At 35.6% G+C, this 25061-nt stretch overlaps 1 protein-coding gene across 9 annotated transcripts in view; it reads left to right on the top strand.

Annotated features, from left to right (window-relative positions):
* The window catches only part of SLC4A7 (solute carrier family 4 member 7), a 93677-nt gene that overhangs the window by 46012 nt on the left and 22604 nt on the right, over nt 1–25061 (top strand). For 8 of the 9 annotated variants that reach the window (XR_001875320.1, XR_001875319.1, XR_001875318.1 and 5 more), the window contains exons 3-12: nt 353–449; nt 2583–2718; nt 4206–4366; nt 6538–6726; nt 15065–15180; nt 16614–16771; nt 18314–18401; nt 20018–20164; nt 21528–21631; nt 23154–23328. Coding sequence is in view for 5 of the 9 variants with exons in the window: in XM_017817982.1 (XP_017673471.1) it covers nt 380–449; nt 2583–2718; nt 4206–4366; nt 6538–6726; nt 15065–15180; nt 16614–16771; nt 18314–18401; nt 20018–20164; nt 21528–21631; nt 23154–23328 (1344 nt within the window). In the remaining 4 variants the exon portion in view is untranslated. The remainder of the gene's footprint in view (nt 1–352; nt 450–2582; nt 2719–4205; nt 4367–6537; nt 6727–15064; nt 15181–16613; nt 16772–18313; nt 18402–20017; nt 20165–21527; nt 21632–23153; nt 23329–25061) is intronic. The other variant, XM_017817984.1, reaches the window with a different exon arrangement.

Genomic DNA, 25061 nt, shown 5'->3' with positions numbered 1-25061 from the left:
TGTCCTGATATGAATCCCTGCAAAAAAGAGGAGCATTGTGTAATTCCTCTGCCTTGGCTTCATGTTTATCCAGTAGTTTCTTTCAGTGTTATCGGTCAAGCTTGTATTTATGTATTACTTGTTTCCCAATTGAATTTTTAAACTGAGTAAGAATATGGCACAATTTATCAGGGAAATGAGTCTAGCACTAGTTACTTGACACCCTGGGAGGACAGAAACGAAATGCTCTTAGTAGTTTACTACAGGTAGTTTTGTCTAGTGCTTTTGGATTTCTTTTTCTCAAACCCCTTGTCTTTAGATGCTAAATATGGGCAGCAGGTCAGTTTTTCTTTAATTATTTCCTTTTAAACAGGCCACAGAGCTGTGTATATTGGAGTTCATGTCCCACTTGGAAAGCCAGGCCGTNAAAGAAACTGACAGAGAGGATGGCCGAGAATCTCCATCATATGGTAAGAAATTTGTTGTGCCAGTTCTTTGCCTCTCTTGAAAATAAACTTGTAGTAGTTAACGCTGCTTAAATGTTGCTTGTTTTGTGCTATTTCTTTTATTCTCTCTGTAATTAACGTCTTTCTGTGTACAACCAGACAAGGATTTTGTGGTTGTGTTTTATCTAAGTCATAAGCTATTGGACTTGGTCCAGCTGTCCACATGAATGTTCAGCAGCCTGCACTGAATAGGTTAGACTAGAGCTTTGTAATGCTCTCCTGTAGCATGAAAATCTGTGTTATTTAAATTAGACACCTTTTTTCAGATTGTGTAGTCGTGTATGCTTCTTCGTCTGATTTTTAAAAGTAAGAATGTAGCTGTGAAGCAGCGTTTGCCATGGTAATTTGATCAATGATCTAAGTATTTACTTCAACCTTTTTGCTGTCTGTTAGTAAGGGAATTGTTTGTGGTTTGGATCATAAACTGCCCCCCAGTCTACCTTTTACCCTCAAGAGATGATAATTTTTTCTTATCATTCTCTGAAATGAAATTATTTGGCAGTACTCTTAGCAGTTTTTCTTCAAGACCCTATGTCCACTTTTATTCCTACACTGCAGTGAATGGGCAGGCTACGCTGCAATGTTTGAATTCCAGTGTGGACATCATGCTGTTCACTATTACCTTTCTATAACTAGAACCATATTCTTCACAGGACCAATACCTGAAAAAAAGGAGTCTTCCAATGGAAATGCTTTGACAAGTCTCCTTTTGCCATTCTCCTCTGGTTCTTGGTTTCATCCATCTTCAAGGTTTCCCCTCCCAAATGTAAATTATTATAATTGACATTATGTTTGTAGAGTCTTGCTCTACGGTTTTTGAAGCACCAAGTGATATTAAATTGATAGAAAATCAGTTCTCTGTTCTGGTTATTTCTTTATCCTGGATACATAGGTTATGGCAGGATTCTTGGGGTGTACTGCTTTTGGGACGGAAACAATCCGCTATGGGTCTGATAATGAATGTTGTTTGCATTCAAAAGAGCTCATTTCAGAACTGTTACTGGATGATGAGCTATGCCAGAACATCAATGCATAAGCAAAATTCAAATTTGAATTAAGTTTGTTAGTAATTCAGATCTTATGTCTAAATCTAAAGGGTGCTCTTCCTTCTACACTAGAAGCATACAGTTGTATGTTCACATCTCATAGCTGTGAGAGTGATGTTTCAGTGAAAAAAGTAAAATTTTTAAAATTGAGATTTACCTGAATCTTTGGTCTCTGACCTTCCTGAGATAACATTATAATTACTACATTATTGAACCGTTGTAATTTGAGTTGAAACAAAATCTTTATATAGGTATTAAAAGTATCTAAAACCATGTGCTTTTATTGGTGGGGTTTTTTTTAAAGTTTTGGTCATAGCACTGAAATCCAGTACTTACTTTTAATCAATAAAGATTGTTTAATATCCTTACAAGTTTTTACTGAGCCTATTCCAATGGGCATTATATTATGAGAAGGTAAAATATTTCCTTAACACTTTAGCTGCATAGCTTCTGCTTTGCTGTGCTAATTTATACATAGTGCTCCAACTACACAATGAAAAAATTAATTTTTTTCTTATCCTATGTTAGTAGCAACAGACCATAGAAAAGTCTTCTGCTTTAACAGTACAAGTACCTAGGTACTCACAATTGAGTATCTTCAGCTATTATTTGGGCTGTTTTTTTCCAACAGCCTGTTTTGTTTTTTCATTTTCTCCTGTAATTAGTGTCTGTGTTATGATGGTATCATTTATTTTGTTCTCAAAATGAAAATAAGGTTTCTAGCCTTTTGATTCATTAATTTTTACTTTTTTTAACCAGTTTTGCTGTTGATTTTTTTTTCACATTGGCAATCTATGGAAGAGCTAAAAATACTTAATTACTTTTCATAAACGTAAGTTTTCAGATGTTTTGTTTTCAGAAACAATGCAAAATTTTCAGAGAGCCTTCTTTTAAAGAAATGTCCATGTTTCTTTTGTTCCTCTTCCCTCTGAAAAATGATGTTGTGCTGCATGTTTCTAGCTGAGAGCAGGAATTTTTACTGTTATGTAGTGTTTCTTGTGTAATATAAGTATGGATTCTTTTAATTGTTAAGTTTCTCCTTTTCTTCAAGACACACCATCTCAACGGGTGCAGTTTATCTTGGGTACTGAAGATGATGATGAACACATTCCTCATGATCTCTTCACTGAAATGGATGAACTTTACTTCAGGGATGGAGAAGAATATGAATGGAGAGAAACAGCTAGGTATGCTGGGAGTAGATTGTTTCAAGGTATACGTGTGTGAGTTGACAGTGCAAAGGGTAAATTTGTTTCATTACTTCGCTAACTGGAGGATTCTGAAGCAGCACCCAGACTGAGAGACACAAGCAGGAACGCCGGCACTGTTAGGCTCAGTCCATCCTGATGGGCAGTGGGCCTGCTGTTTGCACCCATGTATGAAAGGCCTGCGCATGTGTAGTTTACCACCATGCTTTTATCCCCCTGTACTTTTTTATAATCTCTGAGCTTTGATCTTTCTCCCAAGATAGAGAGCTCAAGCATGTCCGTAGGAGTGCTTCCAACTCTCTGTAAAGACCTCTGTTATCTCTACACAGAGATGCTACTTCTCAAAACAGACAGAGGATAAACAACAGGAGGCATTGTATATGGGGTTTCCCACACTGTTATTTTCCAGACCTCGGCATTCCCAGCTGCAAGGTCACTTGAGTGAATCTACCATCCTTCTAACCATTCTTCTACTTTTAAACCTTTCCTTCCAACAATATTATAGTGATTTTATTTCAAAGAATTGTAAGCAGGGTTTGGGTTAGCATCTTCACTAACTAGGAGTTGTCTACTCAAGTCATGCTCAGCAAAACAAAACTTCTGGGTTTTTTTGTCCAACTTTGAAAGAATCAATATGGTTTCTCAAGAGACCCTCAGTCTTACTGGTTGGTGGTGTGTTCAGTTTCCTAGTACTGATCATACTGAAAGTTGTGAAAGGTAGGACTACACTGAGTTACTAATACAGGTGTTCGTCCATAGAGTGGTATCTCTCTGGTATATTATTATCGATATATTGGTGTCATTTTTTTCTCACTCAGACATAAAGAAAACCAGGTATTATGTTTTTCTTGGGTAGTATTTGTCTAGTTTTTTGCAAATTGCATGCATGAACATTACAGGATGCTATGATTGTTTTTGGCCTATGCTAGTTCAGTTGCTTCCCTCTACATATGCGTTGTAATAAATTCTTCTGCATTCAGTACTTCCAACTACCTTGTTGCATGCTAGCTTTTGCAGAAGTTTGATTTGCATAATGCCTGTGAGTTGGAATCAAGATCAATTTATAGTTGCACATATTAGTATTGCCCAGTTCTTAAATATCTGACGCAGAACCCTTAGGAGACTTGAACATCCTATATGGTGTGTTTCAGACAACTTTCTAGTCCTAAAATACTGACAAAATCAAGATATGCAAATCAATACTCTTCACAAGAATGTGTGAATAGACAGGTATTGTTCAAACCAAAAGAAACAAAATGGGCAAAAACTAAAACATTTGAGTGTGGTTAAAAGGCCTGATAAAAATATCAATCAGTTGGGCTGTCTGAGAAAATGAAAGGTGGTGTGATTTGGTTTCATGCGATTTCCTGTTCCCTGTCATGCCAGAGCCACATGGAAGGATGGGATTACTTGCCAAATTTTCTTTCCAGAAGAAATATAAGTATGTGTATGTGAATGCTTTGCAGGTGGCTGAAATTTGAAGAGGATGTTGAAGATGGCGGTGATCGATGGAGCAAACCTTATGTAGCAACTCTGTCTCTGCACAGTCTCTTTGAACTGCGAAGCTGTATTCTAAATGGGACGGTCATGTTGGACATGAGAGCAAACACACTTGATGAGATAGCAGGTTGCAGCAAAACTTTTTAAAAATATTTCTAAGTTTTAATCTATTTGACGTGGTTTTGGTGGTGTCTTTATGTTCTTGAAATACTATATTGAAGAAACAGGTATGTGCATGCTTACTGCAGTTTTCTTGATCTGTTTATAAGGAATTTGGTTTCTACAAACTTCACATACAAAAAACTACACTGGATGAGTAGGAGCTCCTTTCATATGTATTTTAGGATGAGGCCCAGAATTTGCCTTTATGTTCTAATCGCTGAATGTGTTCTTTGTCTTTGTTTCTACAGATGAATTGTAAATATCTGCCAGAACATTTTAGGAGTTATTTGTGCACTTTAGTACCATAATTATTAATCATAATTTGGCTGATGTTAACTTGATGCCATTAGTGCAGTTGGTTGTTGCACATCTGGTATTTTTTTCACCTTTATACGAGGTGAGCAGAAATAAATTTCGTACATGTTGTTTGACCTACTATGTTGAGTGTCCTCACTAATCACATCGTCATTTGGGATACACAGTCAGCTTTGGAGAGTTTCATGTATATATAATATATACACATACACACGTACATATCTATGTACATTATATATATCTGCTTAGCCTGAATGTCTTTGAATTAATTGTACACAATTTTCCTGGTATCTCTTGCTACAGGTACCACGCAGTGGATTGCATTTGCAGGAATCATACTAGAATTAGGGCAGACTAACATGTATGTGGACAAGGTGTTTTGGCCTTAAAAACTTCGGCAGTGCTTGAAATGTTTTCTTGTTTTGAAATCTTCAAAATTCACTCAGGAAATTGTCATTCCCTTCCTATTTTCTTGACTTACTGAACAAGAGAATTCAATGCATTGTTTGTAAATGTAATGTTTTTGTTTATGATATTATTTTTAATAATTGAATTTAACAATAATCTTAGTTCATAAGAAAAATAGTTATTGCTTAATTCTATGTAAATGCGGCTCTTGATAGTGGGTATTTTAGTTGGAACTAGGATGTCTTAAGAGATTTTTTGAATTTGTTTCGAGTTAATTTTAGGTGCCATTGTGAAGTATGTAGGGTAACAGTCTTTGGTATACAAATGTATTGTCTTGTTTCCATGAGCCAGGAATACCTAGTAGGTATTATTGTTTCTTACTCAAAGAGGAGGGAGAAGGTGGCAGGTTTCCTTCTGACAACCTCTAACAAATGGCTGTGTGTTATCAGTAATCCCAGAAGGAAGCTGCACTGTACTGACAGACACTTCGCTGCATAGAGTTTTGTTAGTAAGGTATCCTGAGCTGTAACATTTTTCATTGTGAAAAGTTCTATGTCATTTCAGTTTAGCACTGCAGTTGAGTTCTCAATACATTAGATACCATTGGCAATCTATATTTGAAAAGTCGTCATATAGGTTTTTGTTGCCTTATGCTGGTTGGGCCTTTTTTATGGATTTATTTTACTTTTTATTATTTTAAAAAAAAGGGCAGCTAAGAAATCACAGTAGATACTTTCCCTGATATGGAGGCTTTCTTTCCTGGTGTGAGCATACTGCTGAGATGCTCTTTTGAAACTCGATGTTGTTTGACAGATGATTAGTTAGTTCTACATGATATTACTAGATATTGTTTTACACTTCCTCCTCTAAAGCATGTGAATCACATGAAGTTTAGTAGAGAGTCTCAGGATCTTAGGGCATCCAAAGATGACAGAGGAGTTATGGAATTCATCTCATTCTGTAGTAACTTTCACTTTTATATAGTTCAAGTAACACCAGGTTAAGACTGTCATGTCTGTTTTCCATCATTTCTGTCTTTGTGTACTCACTTCTAGTGTAGGGTTGTTGATTACATTAGATACTTTTTTGAATGGGAGTCACCATTGGAAGTTGAAGTAAATGCCAGTACATTATAAAATATTAAGTAATTTATTTGTTGAAATGGTGCTACTAATAAATATTGTCTCTTGGATCTGCATGTTGTGCTTTCCTTATTCTCACATCTGCTTGTTTAGTGACATCTGAAAATTTCCTGTGGATTCTTGAAGATAACTTTTTTGTTAAAGAAAACATTTTTATTGGAATAGATTAAATTTTTTTTCTAACTTGGTGCAACTACAGTGCTGGAATGTGGTGAAGGAGAGATTTGATAGCTACCTATATAATTTCTTTTTTTGTTCTTGTATTATATAGATATGGTTTTGGACAACATGATTGCCTCTGGCCAGCTGGATGAATCCATACGAGAGAATGTGAGAGAGGCTCTCCTAAAAAGGCACCATCATCAGAATGAGAAAAAATTCAGCAGTCGGATTCCTCTGGTTCGGTCTTTCGCAGATATAGGCAAGAAACATTCTGACCCTCACTTGCTTGAACGAAATGGTGAGATAAGTTGTAGCATCCAGTTTGTACTAACCTGGTAAATAATGTTCTCACTGGGAGATGAAGGAAAGCTCAGCTGGTAATAGCAGATAAGTGTTTCCCTCTTCATGAGCAAAGAACTAACAATAATGTGGATGGTGTTTCTGGATATTTTTTAATTTACTCAAACATTCTATTCCTGCCTGTATACCACAGCATGCATTATTATTTTGAAGTATAGAAATAGACCTACATTGGTCCTAATGTTTTTTAGTATATGCTTGTATAAAATGTGCAATGTTTGAGGAATTTCAGCATCATGGCATAACTTTATATGTGTGTATAAAATGGATGCTACTTGCTTATACAGTCTTTGCACAAGAGATTGACATAGTGATCATAGAATGAGTTCAGTGATGCTGACAATTAATGTGTTTTATTCCAGTGTTGTTACGTTATTATGGCTAGAAAAAGTTCACCATGCCAATGGTGAAGATAGTACATTTAGCTAGGACACTCTTTATTTTTAACTGGTTTTGTAGAAAAGGATCTAATGGGGAAAAACAATCCCAAACCCAAGAAAGGTATTAGCAATGTTTTTAGAAGCTGCACCACATCTTGTTTTGAATCAATTCCTGAAAATCTACTCTATACATCCAGTTCCAAACTCCAAATAGCAATTAGTACTGCAGAGCAGCTTGTATTCTTGTATTTCTGTGACCTCTGTTTCCGTCTCTGTTCTTTGTTTTCTTTTGCCTTGTGTTAACTAAGACATAATTTTTTCTTAATCTAGTGAAAACTAAGGATTTAATGAAACTGTCCTCGAAGGGAACTTCTTTTCCTGTCTTGAAAGATGCCTCATTGCATAAAATATGTTTCACTTAGTTTAAGTACTCATTAGGAGCTACATACTCTGGAGTACTCTACAGCAAATGCCCAAGCTTACTGATACTTTTTGTTAGGCAGGGAGTATAAGGTGTATGCTTAAATATTTCTCTGATAGTTTCAGAATTTTTTTTTTCAAGACTGAAAATGCACCAAATTTATACGAGTGTATTGTCTTCTGTAACTCCCAAGTCTCCTGTTCTGTTCAACAAATATGAAAATTTCACACAGACTTGGTTTTTTCCATCCTTGAACACCTGTGTTTCCACTTGTAATTCTGAGAATTTTGTATTTAAGGTCTCTTGCTTGCCAGTTACCTTTCGTGTATCACTTCTACTTTCCAGCACATTTTATTCATAATACTATTTTGACAACAGAATATGGAATATATGCTAAAATAAGAAACCAGTATAATGTGGTGAACTTTTTCTCAACATATACCGATTTACTTCTTTCTTTATAATCCTACAGTGATCCTCTAAACTGGTAAACTGAAAATGCATATGTGCATAGTACTTCTTAGGCTCCTTAGAGGGGTGTGTCTGTTTAGGACATCTCATGTTCGTGATTTATCACAAGTATACTGACAGAAATCTAGCTATTACTGTAGTGATTAATACAGGCAAAATCAACCAGTTTGCTCTGCTGGTCCTATTTTCTTTACTGCACTGCAGTTTTGTGGTTTTAATAGTTGATTTTTGATTCTTTTGTTCTTAATTTAAATCAGGTTTGTATCTGTAGGATCCAGTCTTTCATTGTTTGAGGGGGGGGAATATATGTAACCTTTACCTAGGCATGCTTTTTATCCTTCTTGTAAATTATTCTAGGGTTGTTCAGCGTACTAGTCTCAGTAGTGCCTACTATAAATGTGAGAGTAAATGTGTCTACTTCGATATTTCCTTGCTTGATGGCATGGTACATGAAAACAGCATGTTTTGGGTTTCAGGCATTGTAGGAGAAGTAATCAGTAATCTTTTTGAGGAGACTACCATCCCAGGAGAAGTGGTTTTGGTAAACAGGAGAAATGGTATTGCTAAACCTTCTAATAGAAGTGCTTACATGAGTATCAACAGTCTCTTTTCCTGCTTAAGGAAGAACTGAAATCCATTGCAAACTCCATTCTGAGGGAACCATCACAAGATTATGTTCTCTTCGTGTGAAATTAGTGGGACACTGAAGCTGGATAGGGCAAGAAAAATAACAGTGGATTTGGAGAAATGTGTTTGATTTTAGGCATATGGGGCTATTGGTAAGTCATAGCAAGAGGAAATGGAGAAGGGACTATGTATCTCATTTTTGTGCCCTCTTCAAAAATATGTGTTGAGGCTACAGCTACCTGGGAAAATTCTTGGTAAAACAAGGCTTATATTGGAAGACAGTTGCATTTAACACAGTTGGATATGTTTGATCATGTTCACTTTTTAAATAAAAATTTTATTTGTATATAGTGAATGGAGTTAACTGAAGTATTTTAATGTTTTGGTTGCTAATGATTTTTCAATGTACTTTTTGGATGGCATTAACAGTATCTGCTGTGCAGTTTGGAATAAGAAATTATTCTAGAAAAGATTAAGAGTCAGTTTCAAGAGATAAAAAATAAGGTAATATCTTCTCCCACAGATCTTTGGCATTCTAACTAGTACTTCTCAGTAATTTCTGACTTCTGTAATGTCTGAAATCAGATTTACTCTTATCTCTTGTCTTACTTGCATGAGTACGACACTTTGGCCTGTAAAGCTTGCAATTTGCTATGTAAATTGTTAATGCATATTTGTTTCTGTGTGGGTTTGGTTTTTTGTTTTATTTTTTTTTAATTTAATATATCCCTTTTGTAAGCCTCATGGTGTTCCATTTGTTTTATCTCAGGGGAAGGCCTCTCAGCCTCCCGCCACTCTTTGCGAACAGGTCTCTCTGCCTCAAATATTTCCCTGAGAAGAGAAAGCCGTTTGTCAGTTCTTCTCAATTACCTTCTTCCTTCTTCAAGAGCTGGAACCCCGGCAGCCTCGAGGTGTACAACACCTGTAACTACCCCTCAAAACACACCACCCTCCAGTCCTACGTGCAGTCTCCTGCCAACCACAAGTGCCCAGCCAAGTCCACTTCAGGGCAAGGAATTGCTGGTGTCACCTGCCAGTGATGACATTCCCTCAGTAGTAATTCATCCACCCGAGGAGGACTTAGAATTGCAGGAAAGCCAGGAAAAGAAGACAGAGGAAAATATTGGCAAAACACCAGGCAACTACTGAAATTTAAGCTGTCCATGTGTGATGCTCTCTGCATCTGGATCACTTGCATTGCGATGTTTTTGGCACATAACTTGGGCACAAAGGAATATGATAACTATTACCTCTGCCTGCATGTTTATTTCTTCTGAGTTGTGATTGTTTTCTTGTTTGGCATTTTTAACTTTTTAGCTTTTAACTAAAGCAAGCAAAAAATTCTTTAATTAACATTCATTTGTATAATTAAAAAGTAATATGGCTTTAAAATGTAATATATAAGCAAAATGTCAAAAATGGTGGCCTTTTCCTTTCACTCACCTACAGTCCATATCAGGTTTTGCTTTGGTTTTATCAGTGGTTAATATTTTAAAACAGTGTTTGTTATCCTGAGATAGGTACAGCTGAAGACATGGTGAAGTATTAAAGATGATATGAAAAGAATGAGGAAGGATGCCATTATCAGTAGTGTTCATAGTTAGTTGTATAATGAAGTCGTCAAGCAGTTTTATTTTTGTTTTTTTGCTTTTAAAAACCATGGCTGTTAAAACCAATAGGACTTTATGGTGAAATTTTTGGGTACAGTTCACCTACAACTGTTTCCAGATAACTCTCCATTAGTGGATTGCATCAGCATCAGACACTCAATCAGTGTTTTGTTGTGTTTGATATGCAAAATTGGAGAAGGTAGTTAAGAGTTTGTAATTGTAGATTGGAGCTCAGCAATTTTTTATTTTTTTGTCTTGCAAGACTTTGTTCTTTATATGTAAAAAGGTATATAGATGTATAGATTAGTTGAAAGAAACTGTCAAAACATTCCAACTTTTCTTGAATTGTTTTTAGTAAAAGTTTCATTACTCATGCATTCTGCAGACATAGTCTTATACTTGCTTTACTTTTGCAGAATTATTACCTAGGTATAGACTTCATGATACTTCTAGGTAGATCACGTTTTTAAGGCAGGGATCATCTTTCTTTTCAGCCTTCAGCCTCCTCCTGCCTTTTTTTTCCTTCCCTTCTCAGAAATCTGTCTTGCCAAAACTTAGTGTATAGGTTTGTCTGCTTTAGACCTGTGTGTGGTGGGGTGGGAGAGGGGCTGATTTCAAACAGGTCTTCCATTGGTGAGGCTTTTCTTGGCTATTTCCTCACTTGTTTAATAAATAAGAGCACATTGTTACATATAGCAGCAAAACAATGCTGATAGAGAAAAGGCTGTGGTTGTCTGCCTTTTCACATTCGGCAGCCAAGTCACTGAAAAGGAAAGAGCAAACTGTGTCATAAGCTGTTATCTTCAGATGAAGTATAGGGGCCTCGTCATTACTTAAATTCAGAAAAGCAAACAAAAACCTCTTTCTCTGACTTAATGTGAAATTAAGATCATTCACATGAAGTTTATTCTCTCATGGGTCATCTTGCAAAGGTAATTAGAAACCAGAAGTAAAGTAACAGCTGTAATTGGTTTTCCAGTTCTCATTTGTCTGACAGGAATGACAGCATGCCAGACCCGAGGTCTTTAGAACACAAGAGAAGACAAACAAATGAAAATAAAGTACTTTATACTATTATTATCATCACTAATAAAGCTTTCCACCAGAATTTCCAAATTGCATTCAAATTGCTTTTGTTCTGATGTTTCTCATAAAGGAAGAATCTGAAAGGGATGGTTTTCTAGTTAATCATAAGTAAAAGTCTTTTCAGAGAATGTTAAACACCAGCGATGATTGAAGACATTTTTGTTTTCTGGGGTTTTCCCCCTTTTTTTAATTCAAGTAATCATCTGACCGCAGAAAGACACCTTTTCTTTAGAGATGCCTTTGAAGACATTCTCAGACTATGACTTCAGAGCTGCAACTGGACTTATCTTTTTCTTGAGAAGCAGAATCAGAAGGAAACCCTGAGGAGGAAGTAATCTTCCTGGTGTTAATTAAAAAAAAAAAAATCTTCCTGCTCTATTCTCCTATAGAGTATGCTCTGTATTACCTCTCTAGTAATTCATAATATTGCAATCTGAATACGTTTTCCACATCTGTGTGATTGAGTTGGTTTTGCCTCCTGTGAGCATTAGGAACTGTGTTAATTTTCTAATAGGTGACATTCTTCTGTTTACCATTCATCTGTCCTTGGCCTTGTGTTCTTCAGAGTTTATTTTTTAGTCCTTACTATTAATAGCTGGAAGGTTACTGAGCTTAATGTGAGTTACTGTAAAAGGAGGGAAGAGGGACACAACTTCTGTCTACCACTTAATTTTCATCAGCCAGTCATCAGTTCGTAGTAAGTCAACCAGACAAAGGGTTCTCTTAATTTTTTTTTGCTATCATTTGAAGAACTATTGAATAATGAATTCCATTGGTAAGGCTAGGAAGAGAACTGTGTCACAGCTAAAAATGAACACTGTTAATTCACCAACTTTCTTTGAGCTTTCTTGATGTCTGAGCAATAGCAAAGCAGCAAAGAGGTCTTTTGGTTCACTGATAAGTGTACTTTAGAACTGAGCAAAATAACATTTAAAACAGCTTTGCTCTTAAAATAATTACTTACTGAAAATAGTAATTCAGAAAGGTTTTCATACTTGCTTTCTAGTAGTAATTTGAACATTTTTTTCACATTAAGACTGCATTGGAATTTAGTTTTAAAAATTGCTTCTTATTTCCTCAAATATAAATATGGTATGACTTCATATTTAAAAGTTTTTTATTGTATAATCTTTGCCTATATAATTACATTGAAATAGTCATGCTTAGGTGTTGAACTCATATCTTCCTCATCTTATATGAAGCAGAGATGTGAGACAATTGCTAGAAAATGCACATGATCTTTAGTGAAGGTATAGTTATAAATACTTTGACTTGAGTGATCCTAAGAGGTTATAATCCAAATTACTCAACACTCAATCCACTGTTGTCTTTTGGAGGAGACAGGTGGTACATCTGCCTAACTAACAACATCAAGAAGAGTACTGTGTGTTTTTAATGATCCCCTTGGTAGCTTGGTAATGATAAATTTCTCTGTCTCATAGTCTGAAAAGTACTACTAGGTAGTTGTCCTTTTTGCAGTAGCCTCTGAGTTTGCATCTACTGAACCGGAGAAGAGAGGGAAATAAGTTCTTTTATTAGTGTGAGATTTGAAGTGTTTCAGTATTAGAGAAGATAACTTTTTATTCAGAGTTTCCCTGCAAACATCAGATGGATTGATACGCATAATGAAATGCAGTGTCATATGGAAATGCTTGCCCAGGTCTGAAAACGTATAAGCAGTTTTGTCTTGTGAGAGCAGCAGTCTGTCCAACTGCAAGGCCAACAGAAAGGAAAACTATTCACACATGGTTTAAGATCAGACAAATGTCAGTGCTGAAACTTGTAAGCTTGAACTATGAGTGGTTGGAGAAATTTTGAAGGCAAACCTTTTAGAAGAATCAGTATCGCTTTGGTACTGAAATAATAAGTGTTTATGCTAATATGTAGAATCCTTATTCTCTGTCCTTCTTGATTCTCTCCCCTTTTTGTTCTAGTCTTTGCTTGCTCTTGCTCTCAGTGCATTTCTGAAAAGTGCTGAATGATGCATTATGACTCATCTTTCATCAATTACAAACATTTTGAGTTTCCTGTATTGCTACTGGAAGAGGGGACAAAGTAGAAAAAGTTTATACATATAAACTTTTATATTATGCTGCTCTTCTGTAACAACCGTTTAATATTTATTTCTAGTTCTACAAACACATCAACTCTTAAGCAGTTAAATACTTTGATCAGCTGATTTCACAGGTGGTTGATGCTGTGATTCTTGTGAATAATGCTTAAATCTTGGAGCAGAAAAGTAGAATATGTTTTCTTGGGGGGATTTTTTGTTGTCTAGCTAACTGAACATAGTATTTATAGCATTAGCTCATTACTTGTGCATGTTAGGATTTATGAAGGAAATGACAGCCTATTAACTTAATTTGATTTTTGCTTCAGGAAAAACTACCCATACCACTTATATCCCTATGAACTGTAAGAATGAAAATTAATGGTAAAGGCTTGGACCTGCATATTTTCTGTTGATGACTCTTTGAGAGAGTTTTTTTGGAAACAAATATGGGGGTGAAATAGAATGAATTCAGTTGTCATTTGAATGCTAAAAAATATCGAAGTTGCTAAATTATAAACATGGAGGTATGCCAATAGTTACGTAACAGTAATTATGATAGAACAATAGCCCAAATGTAGCCACTGATGACTTAATTTTTTATCTTGACTAGTGTGACACTTGATTTAAATACAAACTTTCTCTTTGTAATAGATGTTCAGACTTCAGTCTTTGTGTAGATGTGGTTTTGAAAGCATGCGAAAACATGTTCTATCACCACAGCTGAGAGGTGTGGACAAGCAAGAAGGCCAGTTGCACTTCTAGTGCATGTTAAACTGAACAAATAAAAGCTCTGTAATCCAAAAGGTGGGATTTGGGCTTGACTATGCGTGCCTAGACCAGCTTTTAAATGTTAATTGGGTATATGACGCAACATGGAATTCAGTGTGTATGAACACTTGGGTTACACTGACTTTTGCATCCTTTACTGAACCTGCAATTCAGTGCTGCTGGCAGTGTAGCAAGCTACATAAGATGGTTTTGTTTTGGTGCAGGTGTTAGAGGGAAGCTGTATGTTGAACTTGAATAACCTCATTGTGCATGCTTCTTCAGCTAAAGTGTATATTCCATATAGTAACATCTGGTCAGATGAATAGTAGGAACTTTGGTTGTTGATGGAAATCATGGTTTGCAAACTGTCTATCCGTCATGCAGTACACAATTTACTTGTACAACTTAGTTAGGATATCATTCCTTGTATTTGTAGCCTGAGGCCTGCTGATGCTTTACAATTGCAGTAGCTGCCACACAGCAGACTAGATAGCAGAGGTGTTTGCATTTGGTGTCCGAAGACTTCTTAGTATGGTGAAGGTGCTATATACTAACTACTATATCAGTTATGACTAAAATGTCAGCAGTTATTTTTTCTGCGATTGAAATAGCTGCGATGTTTTCTGGTGACTGTTTTGCAAATGGCCATCATTTGGGCAATACTTAATTTTTTAAATTGTGTCATTATTTGGCAACACAGTGACTTGTTAGTGTTGCATTTATGATACTAATGTAGGGCACTTGTACTGAATAACATGCACATTTGCTTTGAGCAAGCTGCCACATTGAGTTTTGGTAGTGTTGCACACTCCGTTCACTTCATGCGCCATTTTGAACTTACCTTCTTTGTTTTAATTTAGGGCTACTAGCATCTCCACAGTCAGCACCTGGAAACTTAGACACTGGGAAAAGTGGAGATGTTAAAGGTACTGGGACAGGAGGAAGCAGAGAAAACAGCACTGTTGATTTTAGTAAGGTAAGTAAACATTAAATACCTTAGTGTTTAGCACAAATTAATTGTGAAACAAAAAATGTGCTGGTTGTAACTTCCCCTTTAGTTACAACTAAGACATGTACCAGTGTACAAAAGACATAGGTACTTAGAGATAACTTGTACATACAAGTGTCAGAATATGGTCTAGGCTAAATGTGTCACATGTTTTGAAATTCTTCCCAGTGGGATGGAACATACTGTTAGATTTTCTCAGTATTTTGGTAACGTAAGAGTGCAGCTGCTGTACTTTCTCATGCAGATGGAGGTATTTTCAGATGTGCTGTTGAGTCTCATGTGAAAAGAATTTTGTAGATTTCCTTCAACGACTTCTTGTTTGTTTTTCGGTTTGTGTTTTATTTTTTTTTTTCTGAAGAGAGCTTTTAAAGAGGATTTGCTGTATATGTATTATGAGTTTCCTGTACAAAAGTTACTGTACCTCTTAATCATTAGGAACATATACTATCACTTTCTGAAGGAAACCTTGTAAAAAATCTACTGTAAGTCTGTTGTTTTTCTTTCATAATTTAAATTTCCTGGGCAAGTTCCATTATGGCTTTTACTATAAAACTTAGTCTGTAGTGTCATCTGTACTGCAAAACACAGTAAGAGAATTGGTTTGCCAAGTTCAATAATTATGTGTAAGGAAGGCTAACTTACAGTGTAGTTCTGATCTAATCATGGTAGGTACCATATATTCCTGCTCCTCTGTCACAGTTTTTGTATTTTTGCTTGGCCTGTCCTTGTGTACACCTGCCTTGTCTCCTGTTGGACAGGAGTCAGCCTCCTGGCACTGTAGTTGTGGCACACTTGGTGTGGGACTCAAGAGGCCATCTGTAAGTTCCCTGGCTAACGATGTGCCTGGTGCTTGTGTGTGTGTATGTGAACACAGAGTTCATGTCCTGCACCGCTTTCTAATGCACTTCTGTAATTATGTACAGAAACGGATGTGAAGATTTTCAGCTGTCATATTCTTTATGGATGAAGAGATAAACATACAGATTATTTTTCAAAATTATGACACATTTGAAATACACAGCTGCGAAATAACTCACTGCATTCTAGAAACCATGTGTAATTACATGAACTCTCTTTAGTTAATTGTGCATAGATTTTGTTAATTTATGTCCTATCATAAAATGTTTGTCATTATAGTATTAGAAAGGTAATTATGCAGTTTGGAGTCTTCTAGGTGTTAGTAATTCTAACTTATAGAAAATAGTTTATTATTATTTGGCTGGATGGCTGACATTCTCTAAATGTGTTTGTCTTTTCTGTACTGTGGGATACTTAATTTGCTTTTTAATTTTTCTTTGTAGCATAAATGTCTAGTAAATACTGATAAATGTAATTATGTTACAAAATTTCTGCTAAAAAATGTAAGGGAATAAACACTTGTTTCATCTTTGTATGAATAGGTTGATATGAACTTCATGAGGAAAATTCCTTCAGGAGCAGAAGCATCAAATGTGTTAGTGGGAGAAGTAGATTTTTTAGAAAGACCCATTATTGCTTTTGTGAGGCTCTCCCCTGCTGTGCTTCTCTCGGGTCTCACAGAGGTTCCAGTTCCTACACGGTAAATAAATGCCTGCAAAGTCTGGCTTTACTTATGCAATATTTAAGATCTCAAGTAGCTGAAAGTTTTTATGTATACTGTATTAAGCTCAAGAAGTGTAGAGTTTTGTTTAACATTATGCCAGTCATTTGCTGTAAAATTTGAATGAATGAGATCTGCCATAAAATTCTCTGAATGCATAAAATATGTTATGATGCTGTTTTAAGCAAGTGCAGGAGTTGAAACTGATAGATGACTTGGAGTAAAAGCAGTGAGTCTTCCAAGCTTGTGTTGCCATTTTAAAGATGGGCATGAAGATTGTTATAATTCCCTTTGGTGTGACACAGCTTGTCAGTGGGGAAGAGCCCACTAAGTCTGAAAGACTGGCTGACCTGAATCTCTGTTTTTTTCTATACAAATACTCTGTATATGAATAACCTAGGTGGTAGAAAGACCTTTTTTAATTATTATGTGCTCAAATCTACATGATTAACACTAGAGTAACCAATCTGCAACTAATACATTGAAGTGGTTTTCAGTCTGCAATATGCCACCCAGCCTGATGCACCCACCCCTCCTCCCCCAGAATCATGGGTCTCACAAAGTGTACTGTGGGTATGTTTACTAAAGATGTTCAGAATATCAAAATGCTGGTCCCATCCATGATGAAGGTAGCAGATCATTTCATCAGTCATCATGGAGGACACTTGATTTTCTGTGCACATTGATGTATCGGGCTGTTATGTGGTGTTTGGCATACATTTGTACATTGATGTTTTTTGGTCTTTTTTCAGTGTTTGTTTATCTTTGTAATTTTCAGCTTACTCTTTTGAAAGGCAAAAATATATGTGAGAATTTTCAGAGGATACTTGACATTAGTGCTTATGCTTATTGGGAAATTCCAAAATTTCTGCATACAGATTATTGTATTAATGGAGCTAAAATTATTCTGTCCTAAGTTTTTAGAATGGTGTAGACTTGCTGATTTGGAATAGCATGCTTGGATCCTGAAGATGCACTATCAGTTTCAATAAGGGTAGTAAATTTGCAAAGGAGACATAGAATTGAGCTTTTTGTACTGTGAGATAAAAGATGATGTTACTTTCTTTCAAGTGTGTTGTGCTTAGGAACTTCATTTTCATGGATTATAGGAAGAAGGTTGTGAAACAAATGACTGAGGTTTTACTCCTTGGTTTGTATCCTTTTGAATTCACAAGATGCTACTTGTGTTCAAGGTTTTGGTGGAGTTTTTTGTTTCTTCTGTTTTTTAATAAAAAAATAATTGCAATAACTATTACTGGGGTTGGAAATAGAGACTGTTAACATATGCGTTAGGCTTACTTAAGAAGATTTTTGAAGTAATTTTGGTTCAGATATGAATTCCTTCCTATAATGACTTTGAGGCAAGTTTTTTCAGTGTTGCAGCAGTCTTTTAAGATCTGAAATGGTAAAAATGATATTTTTACTTCACTACTAAATTTTGCTTAAACATTAGTTTGAAAGACGTCTTCTGAGTACCTGCAGATGAGTCAGCCATATTCAGCTCCATTGCTTTCTCCACAGGTTTTTGTTTTTATTGCTGGGACCAGTAGGAAAAGCTCCACAGTACCATGAAATTGGAAGATCAATAGCAACACTTATGACAGATGATGTGAGTGATGTATTTTAAATGCTTGTAGTTAAAGTCTAGAATAATATATTTACCACCTGATTTCAAGAAATGATTTTGGAGTGACAGGTTAAAGAAAAAACCCCGCAAACTGGTTAAATGAATAACGGTTAATTATTTCTTGTGTTGGTGAAGTAGATCATGGTAAATTAACTTTCCTCGTTGTCTGTCTTGAAGAAATCCTAAATGCATTTCTGAAAAAGTTATTTGGGCTTTGGTGTATAGATTTCATTTTTGTTTTAAATCAGTTAACAGAAAGACTATATAGAACTGGTTTTGATATGAATCACTGTATGTTAAAAAGGATGCAACAGACTGTGTAAGTGTTCAGGACAGAGGGTTTTAAGAATGCATGCAATTGAGTCATCATAGGTATTTTTTTATCTAACCAAGGTCAAATAATTAAAATTAGAATTCTTCTTGCCATTTGAAGTCATATATTAAGAACCCTATTGGTTTTAAAGGCCACAGGGGAATCAGAACTTTTAAGGTCGTTGCCATCTTACTGAGCAGAATTAGGATGTTTTAAATTTGGCTTCACATTGAGCGCCACCTACTGAATTGCTGATAATTTTTAGGGTTATCTAGCAGAAATTCAAGTACTTTTTACTCTAGCACAATTTGAAGTTTGGAAATGTAAACCAAAAAATTGACATTTTGCAGTTGAGTAACCAACCTGTGAATAGAGTTTTTGTTCAATGTGAGAACTGAATATTGAAAGCTTTAGTTGCATGTTCTGATTTTTTTAGGTAGGCTGATCTGATTTTTAGGAATACTGTAGATCATTGAAATATGAAAAAATATGAATTATTTAGTGGTCTAAAAGACCTAAATAGGCTTACAAGATCTAATTTAAGATCAGATAATTTAATGGTCGGGTAATTAGAGACAAACAGTTCAGGTTTCAAGTGTACAGAAGCAATTTAGGATCATCTTCTGCAGACAGTTTTTTAATAGCAAAACTAGCACATTTTCTTCTCTCTGTGTATAAAATACGTCTTGGGGTTCAAGGACTGTTTTTTTATTTTATACTGCCTGTTTGTAAATTCAGAGTTTTCTGTTGTCATCTGTAAAACAGTGCAGTGGTTTTGTTTTGTTTTTTAATAGTTGGAGGATTGTTTTCATGTGCTTTTTAAGTAGTCTTTTAAACTTAATTAAGCTAGATGTATACAAATGAAGTTTTTATTCTTAATAAAAACTTGTGTTTTGGTTTGAAACTCATTTGAAATACTTTCTGTCCTGATTTCGCACAGCACAGTGGTACAGTGGCTGTAGGGCAGAATTATTCAGGCAATAGTACATGAATTTGATGGCCTGAATATTGAAGATTAACTTTTAATTTAATTTTAAAAGTGAACTCAGTATTCATTCTGAGTTTGAAGATAAAACTGCCTCATTTTATGGTCCATAGGAATGTGCATACAGGTAGCTTTTAATGCAAAAGTATGCAGGTAAAGCAGAAGTCGAACTTTTCAGGACCTATATTTTCCAGGTCTTTTAAATTAAAACTAATGAAGTGTAATCATTATATAATGATAACCAGTTACTCTTTCAGAAAAATAAAATAAAAACAAATGTTGAGTACTTTTTTCTTGTAGGTTTTCCATGATGTTGCCTATAAAGCAAAAGACCGAAATGATTTGTTGTCAGGAATTGATGAATTTTTAGACCAAGTGACAGTCCTGCCTCCAGGAGAGTGGGATCCTTCTATACGAATTGAGCCGCCAAAAAGTGTTCCTTCCCAGGTAAAAGAAAAAAAAAAGTCCAGTCTTTCTTGTAGTGAGGGGGCCAAAACTGAACACAGGATTTGAGCTGCCAAGTACAGAGGGACAAGCACTGCTCTAGTCCTGCTGGCCACACTATTCTTGATACAGACAAAGATGTCGTTGGCCTTTCTGGCCACCTGGGCATACTGCTAGCTGATATCCACTTGGCTGAAAACCATCAGGAAAGTCCCCACATCTATTTTGCAAAAAAAAAGTGGATTGTCAATTTAAGTTAAAAAAATATTAAAAAAAGAGAAATAAAGAAAAGAAGAGGGGGAAAAAGACATTAATCAGTTTTCTGCTATGCTGCTAAGTAAATTGTATTTACTATATTTCCTTCTGAAGTACTGAAATGAGTTCATATGAGAAGTAGGAGAATTGGTCAGAAATTGTACCTGAGTTCGTATTATAAATTTTGCTACCAGTCTAGCAATGATCAGCAAGAATATTTTTATTCTTATAAAGACTTCTGTTTGCATGCAGCTTTGATTGAAATGCCTTAATGTATTTTGTCTATAGTGTTCGCAGAATATGTATGAAATAGATAAAAATTGATCATACCACTCAGTTGTGATGATACAGGCTTAGAATGAGAGCCAGGAAAAGTGAGTCCTTAGAGAGATTGTTTCTTCTCCTTCTCCCTCTTTACAGCTTAGGGGAATTTGGGCTGACGGGATCAAAAGCAGGGGAGAGACCAGTGCTCTTGCTTCAGAAGGTTGAGTCTAGTGGTGTTTCGGTGGAGCCGCTGGAATAAAAGGGAGTGACAGCAATGCAGTTTATTGGTGAATTGCCTAAGGCTACCATGTAACTTTTTTCCAAAATAAGCAGGTCTCAAGGTTTTTTGGAAGGAAAATTGAGCTGAGAAATTTATGAGGAGCTGGTGAGCAGCCTGTTCGGGAGGGGAGTGACTTCTCATTTATACTTCAGTTAAATACTGTGCATGTCATAAAGTGCTAGAGGTTTCTGCTCTGGAAATGGTTGAGAAAAAGTATCTCAATATTTCTGGGCCTCATGGTTGAGCCTCTACTGTGTCTTGAAAAGCCAGGCTTTGTTTTATCATGTTTCAGGAACCTATTTCTCGTAGAAAGAGGAAAGATTAATACTGTTGTGCAAGGTACTAGTAAGATCTTTTGGAGAGTGTTGTACAGTTCTAGTTGTCTGTAAACAACAAAAGATGAATTTGGCAAATGGAGGATGGCTGATAATCTGGGAATATCAAAAAAGGTTTGGAAGGCATAATGTCTCTGCACGCTGTCTTTTAACTATACTTTTTAGTCTCAGAGAATCTCTTTTTTCTTTTTGGTTTTTTTTTTCCTTTTTTTTCCCCCTGTCTTTTCTGTAGGAGAAAAGGAAGGCACCTAAATTTCCAAATGGATCTACTCCTACAGGAGAGACTCTCAAAGAAGAAGGCCATCATGCTGGACCTGAACTTCAGAGAACTGGAAGGTGTGTTCACTTCCCTAAATGCTAGCTACCATAAAGAAATAGAAGTGATAAATCTTCATCTTAATGATTGACTTTGAACATAAAAAAATCATGCTATAAGTGTCAGAGTGCATCCTTTGTCCTTTTCAAGTGTTGGATTCTTGCCTGTAAGTGCCAATCTGCTGAAGTATTTTCAAGCCTGTGGCAATGTTTCTCAACACATTTGCGAAGGATTTCACATAAGATGCTGCCTAATTTAACTAACTGACTTTTAAGAGTTGGGTTTTAAATTTTAATCTTCAAGAGCATGCAATTATCATAATTACAGCAGGCATATGCAATTTTAAGTATTGGGCTAGGTACTAAAAATATACATTAATGCAAATCTGTTTTATTAAACATATATGAAATGGAACAACAAGAAGTATAAAGTGGCAAAAAGTACTTTGGTATTGGTTAGCTTTGAGTTTTGGTCAGGTTTCTTTTAGACCTAAAATAAAATTGAGGAATTTCTTTCAGTTGTTATTCTCTGTTAATTATGAAATACTTTCCAAAGAAATCCCAACACTGGAAATACTTGGTTAAGATTAAACTTTAAGATCTGAAATGAGAGTAAAGATTAAATCAACTGAGAGATTCTGGAGTATACGTGCAGTGTTGTTTTCCCCAGAATAATAAACTTCCAAATGCAATGCATCTTTCTCATACATTTACAAGAAAGGCATTACAACATTTGTGTTGATTTTTACTTACCATTGTGATTTGTTATAATTACTTTTTGCCTCTTTGTAGACACTATGTGGAGCTGAGAAGTTCGTTTCTGCCCACAGATGAAGCTGTTCTTGTTCTTAGGAATGTTTGGTTGTTTTTTTTTTAATTATTAAAATAAATTTTTGTAAGTGCAAATTAATACCTGGTATTTTGGAGTTCTAAAGTTTTTTTAAATTGCCAAATCTTTTTAATATCTTGGTAATAATTTATCTGGTTAAACTAACTTACGTATATTTGGTTTTGTATTTACATTTATAGAATATCTGTGTACTCCAGATGCAAATACCAACCTAAATTTATTTAGGGACCTAATCATATGTATGTAGGGAATTCAAATCACTACTCCAACAAGTAGTATTTCAAAATTACTACTTGGAGTAGTAATATTGAAATGTATCAATGCAGTGGTCTTGGTTGATGTTTAGCATATTTCTTCTGTTCCTTGTTTGGAATATCATAAAACAGATTTGACTTTAAACAGCATTTAGGTAAAATAGTTTGCAAAGTTATTTTTTCAGTATCTAGCCCATATACAACAATACCTAGCCAGCTTTAAAAAATGTGGCTAACCTGCTTGATTGTATTTGGAATACTGCTGAATTGGAATAGATAATATTCTCATTTATGTTTTTAACTGTTATGATTTAATCTGGATTATGAAATAGCTAATTTGTGCCGGCAATAGGCACTGGCAGTGATGTGTAGCCCATAGTTTTGAACTAGCTAGAATCCTTTAGTGTACAGTTTGACGAGTTTCATCTCACCTATTTAGGCTTTTTGGTGGTTTGATACTTGACATCCAAAGGAAAGCACCTTTTTTCTTGAGTGACTTCAAGGATGCATTAAGCCTGCAGTGCCTGGCCTCGATTCTTTTCCTATACTGTGCCTGTATGTCTCCTGTAATCACTTTTGGAGGGCTCCTGGGAGAAGCTACACAAGGCAGAATAGTGAGTACAAAGAATGGTAGTGGCCAGGCTTTTAGACCTTCAGAGGCAAGTCACTGTGTGCATTTGTCTCATTTATTTATACTTGTATTTGAAGAATTTACCCACAACACTTGATTAGCCTGCCCCAAAGCAGATCTTCCCCAAAAGGTAAATGCTGTGGAAAATGTGGGGAACCCATGTGAACAGGAGAAGATGCACAGTGGAGGTAAAAAATGTTTATCCTGCCTTGTTGGATGAATGGCTTGCATTGCCTTCTTTTTGGCTACTTAAAAGTAATGAATAGCAGTAAAGGTGCACCATCCCACTAGGCCTACTTTAGGCAAAGTCAGAGGCTCAAGGTGGATAGCCAAGAACATGTACTGGCCTTGAGTAGTAGGCCTACGAGGATGATAATGCCTGCGGTGTATGGCGAGCAGTTCATTGTGTGTTTATGTAACGGACAGGATATGTATGTGCTTGCACTAAAGGTATCTTGGTCACAATAAAATCAAGTGTCTAAGGTTTATGAGCAGAAAATACTCTTCATTGTAAATGACTTGAATGTGAATCATGTCCTTATAAAATTTTGATAGTGTTATATAACATAATACCAGCACCTTTTTCACCAGAATATCATTGTACTTGAGTTTTTGGAGCAGGGAAAAATTACTTCATATCAGCAATGTTAATAACTTAGTGTCAATTGGCTTATGAGTAAACTAGTTTGAAGTGTATTTTCTGTTTTTAAATCTATCACAAAGAAACAAGGCTTTGTCCTTTCAGGGGAGGGAAGCATATATTCAGACATGTCCTTTACAAAGTTTAAGATTCTGGTAAAGCTTATAATGATATAAAATTCTTCTTGATACTTAGATGAAGTTTTAAAGCTTGTATTATATTAAAATTCAGTTAACTCTTCTATCTCTTCCAAATATTTCCGTTGACTCAAATTTTTGTTAATTGATGTAGCACTTGAAGCTGATAGAAAATACAGAAGTAAATTGTATCTTTTTTGCATGCTGGTATCGCCACTCTAAATGTAGGAATTATTATCAAAATGTCAGTGTAAATTCTGAATTTACACGTATAATTATGAAAATATACTCCTTTATAAGCTTGATTCTTAAACACCTTCTTTCTTTTAGCTATCTGGAATTGTTTGTGGGTTTGTTCCTGCCTTCAGATACTTGGTGTGCATCATTGAATAAAACATTTAGTTACTGCACACACATTTTCAAGCACAGTAGCTGATACTGTAAGGTACACAGTTTGTCTTTGAAACCTTCCCTCGCATTCTCAGAGGTCATCACGTCCACAGTACTCCTCTCCCTGCTACCCTGACTGAGAGCCCCAAGGTTAATGCATTGACTAACCAAAAGCACTAATTCAAAGGTAATAGAACAAGAGACTGGGATTATATCTTTTCTCCTAATATAATGAACAAAGGACTCATTTTCATTTTTAATAACCCCAGTTCAGCAAACCATTTTGACCATTTTCAGATGCTTTCCTGAATTGGAACTCAAGATTGCACAGATACTAGGCTTGCATAATTGCATAATAGCAAACGCCTAAAAATTCCATCAGAAACCCTGTAATTCCATTACAGGAATCTGTAATCCATGACTTCTTATAGTGGTAGGTGGTGTAGTTAAGTATTTTCAAAATTAAATTTAGTATAATTTTAGTATTTAAAATTCCTGCCCCTCCCTTTTGAGGTGCATTTTAACTGGTTTGTTTTTTAGCAGATAATG

The sequence above is a fragment of the Lepidothrix coronata genome, unplaced genomic scaffold (assembly GCF_001604755.1).
Source record: "Lepidothrix coronata isolate B3197 unplaced genomic scaffold, Lepidothrix_coronata-1.0 Scaffold64, whole genome shotgun sequence".
NCBI lineage: Eukaryota > Metazoa > Chordata > Aves > Passeriformes > Pipridae > Lepidothrix > Lepidothrix coronata.
The sequence above is the reverse complement of the archived record's forward strand: the minus strand, read 5'-3'. Positions and strand labels throughout refer to the sequence as shown.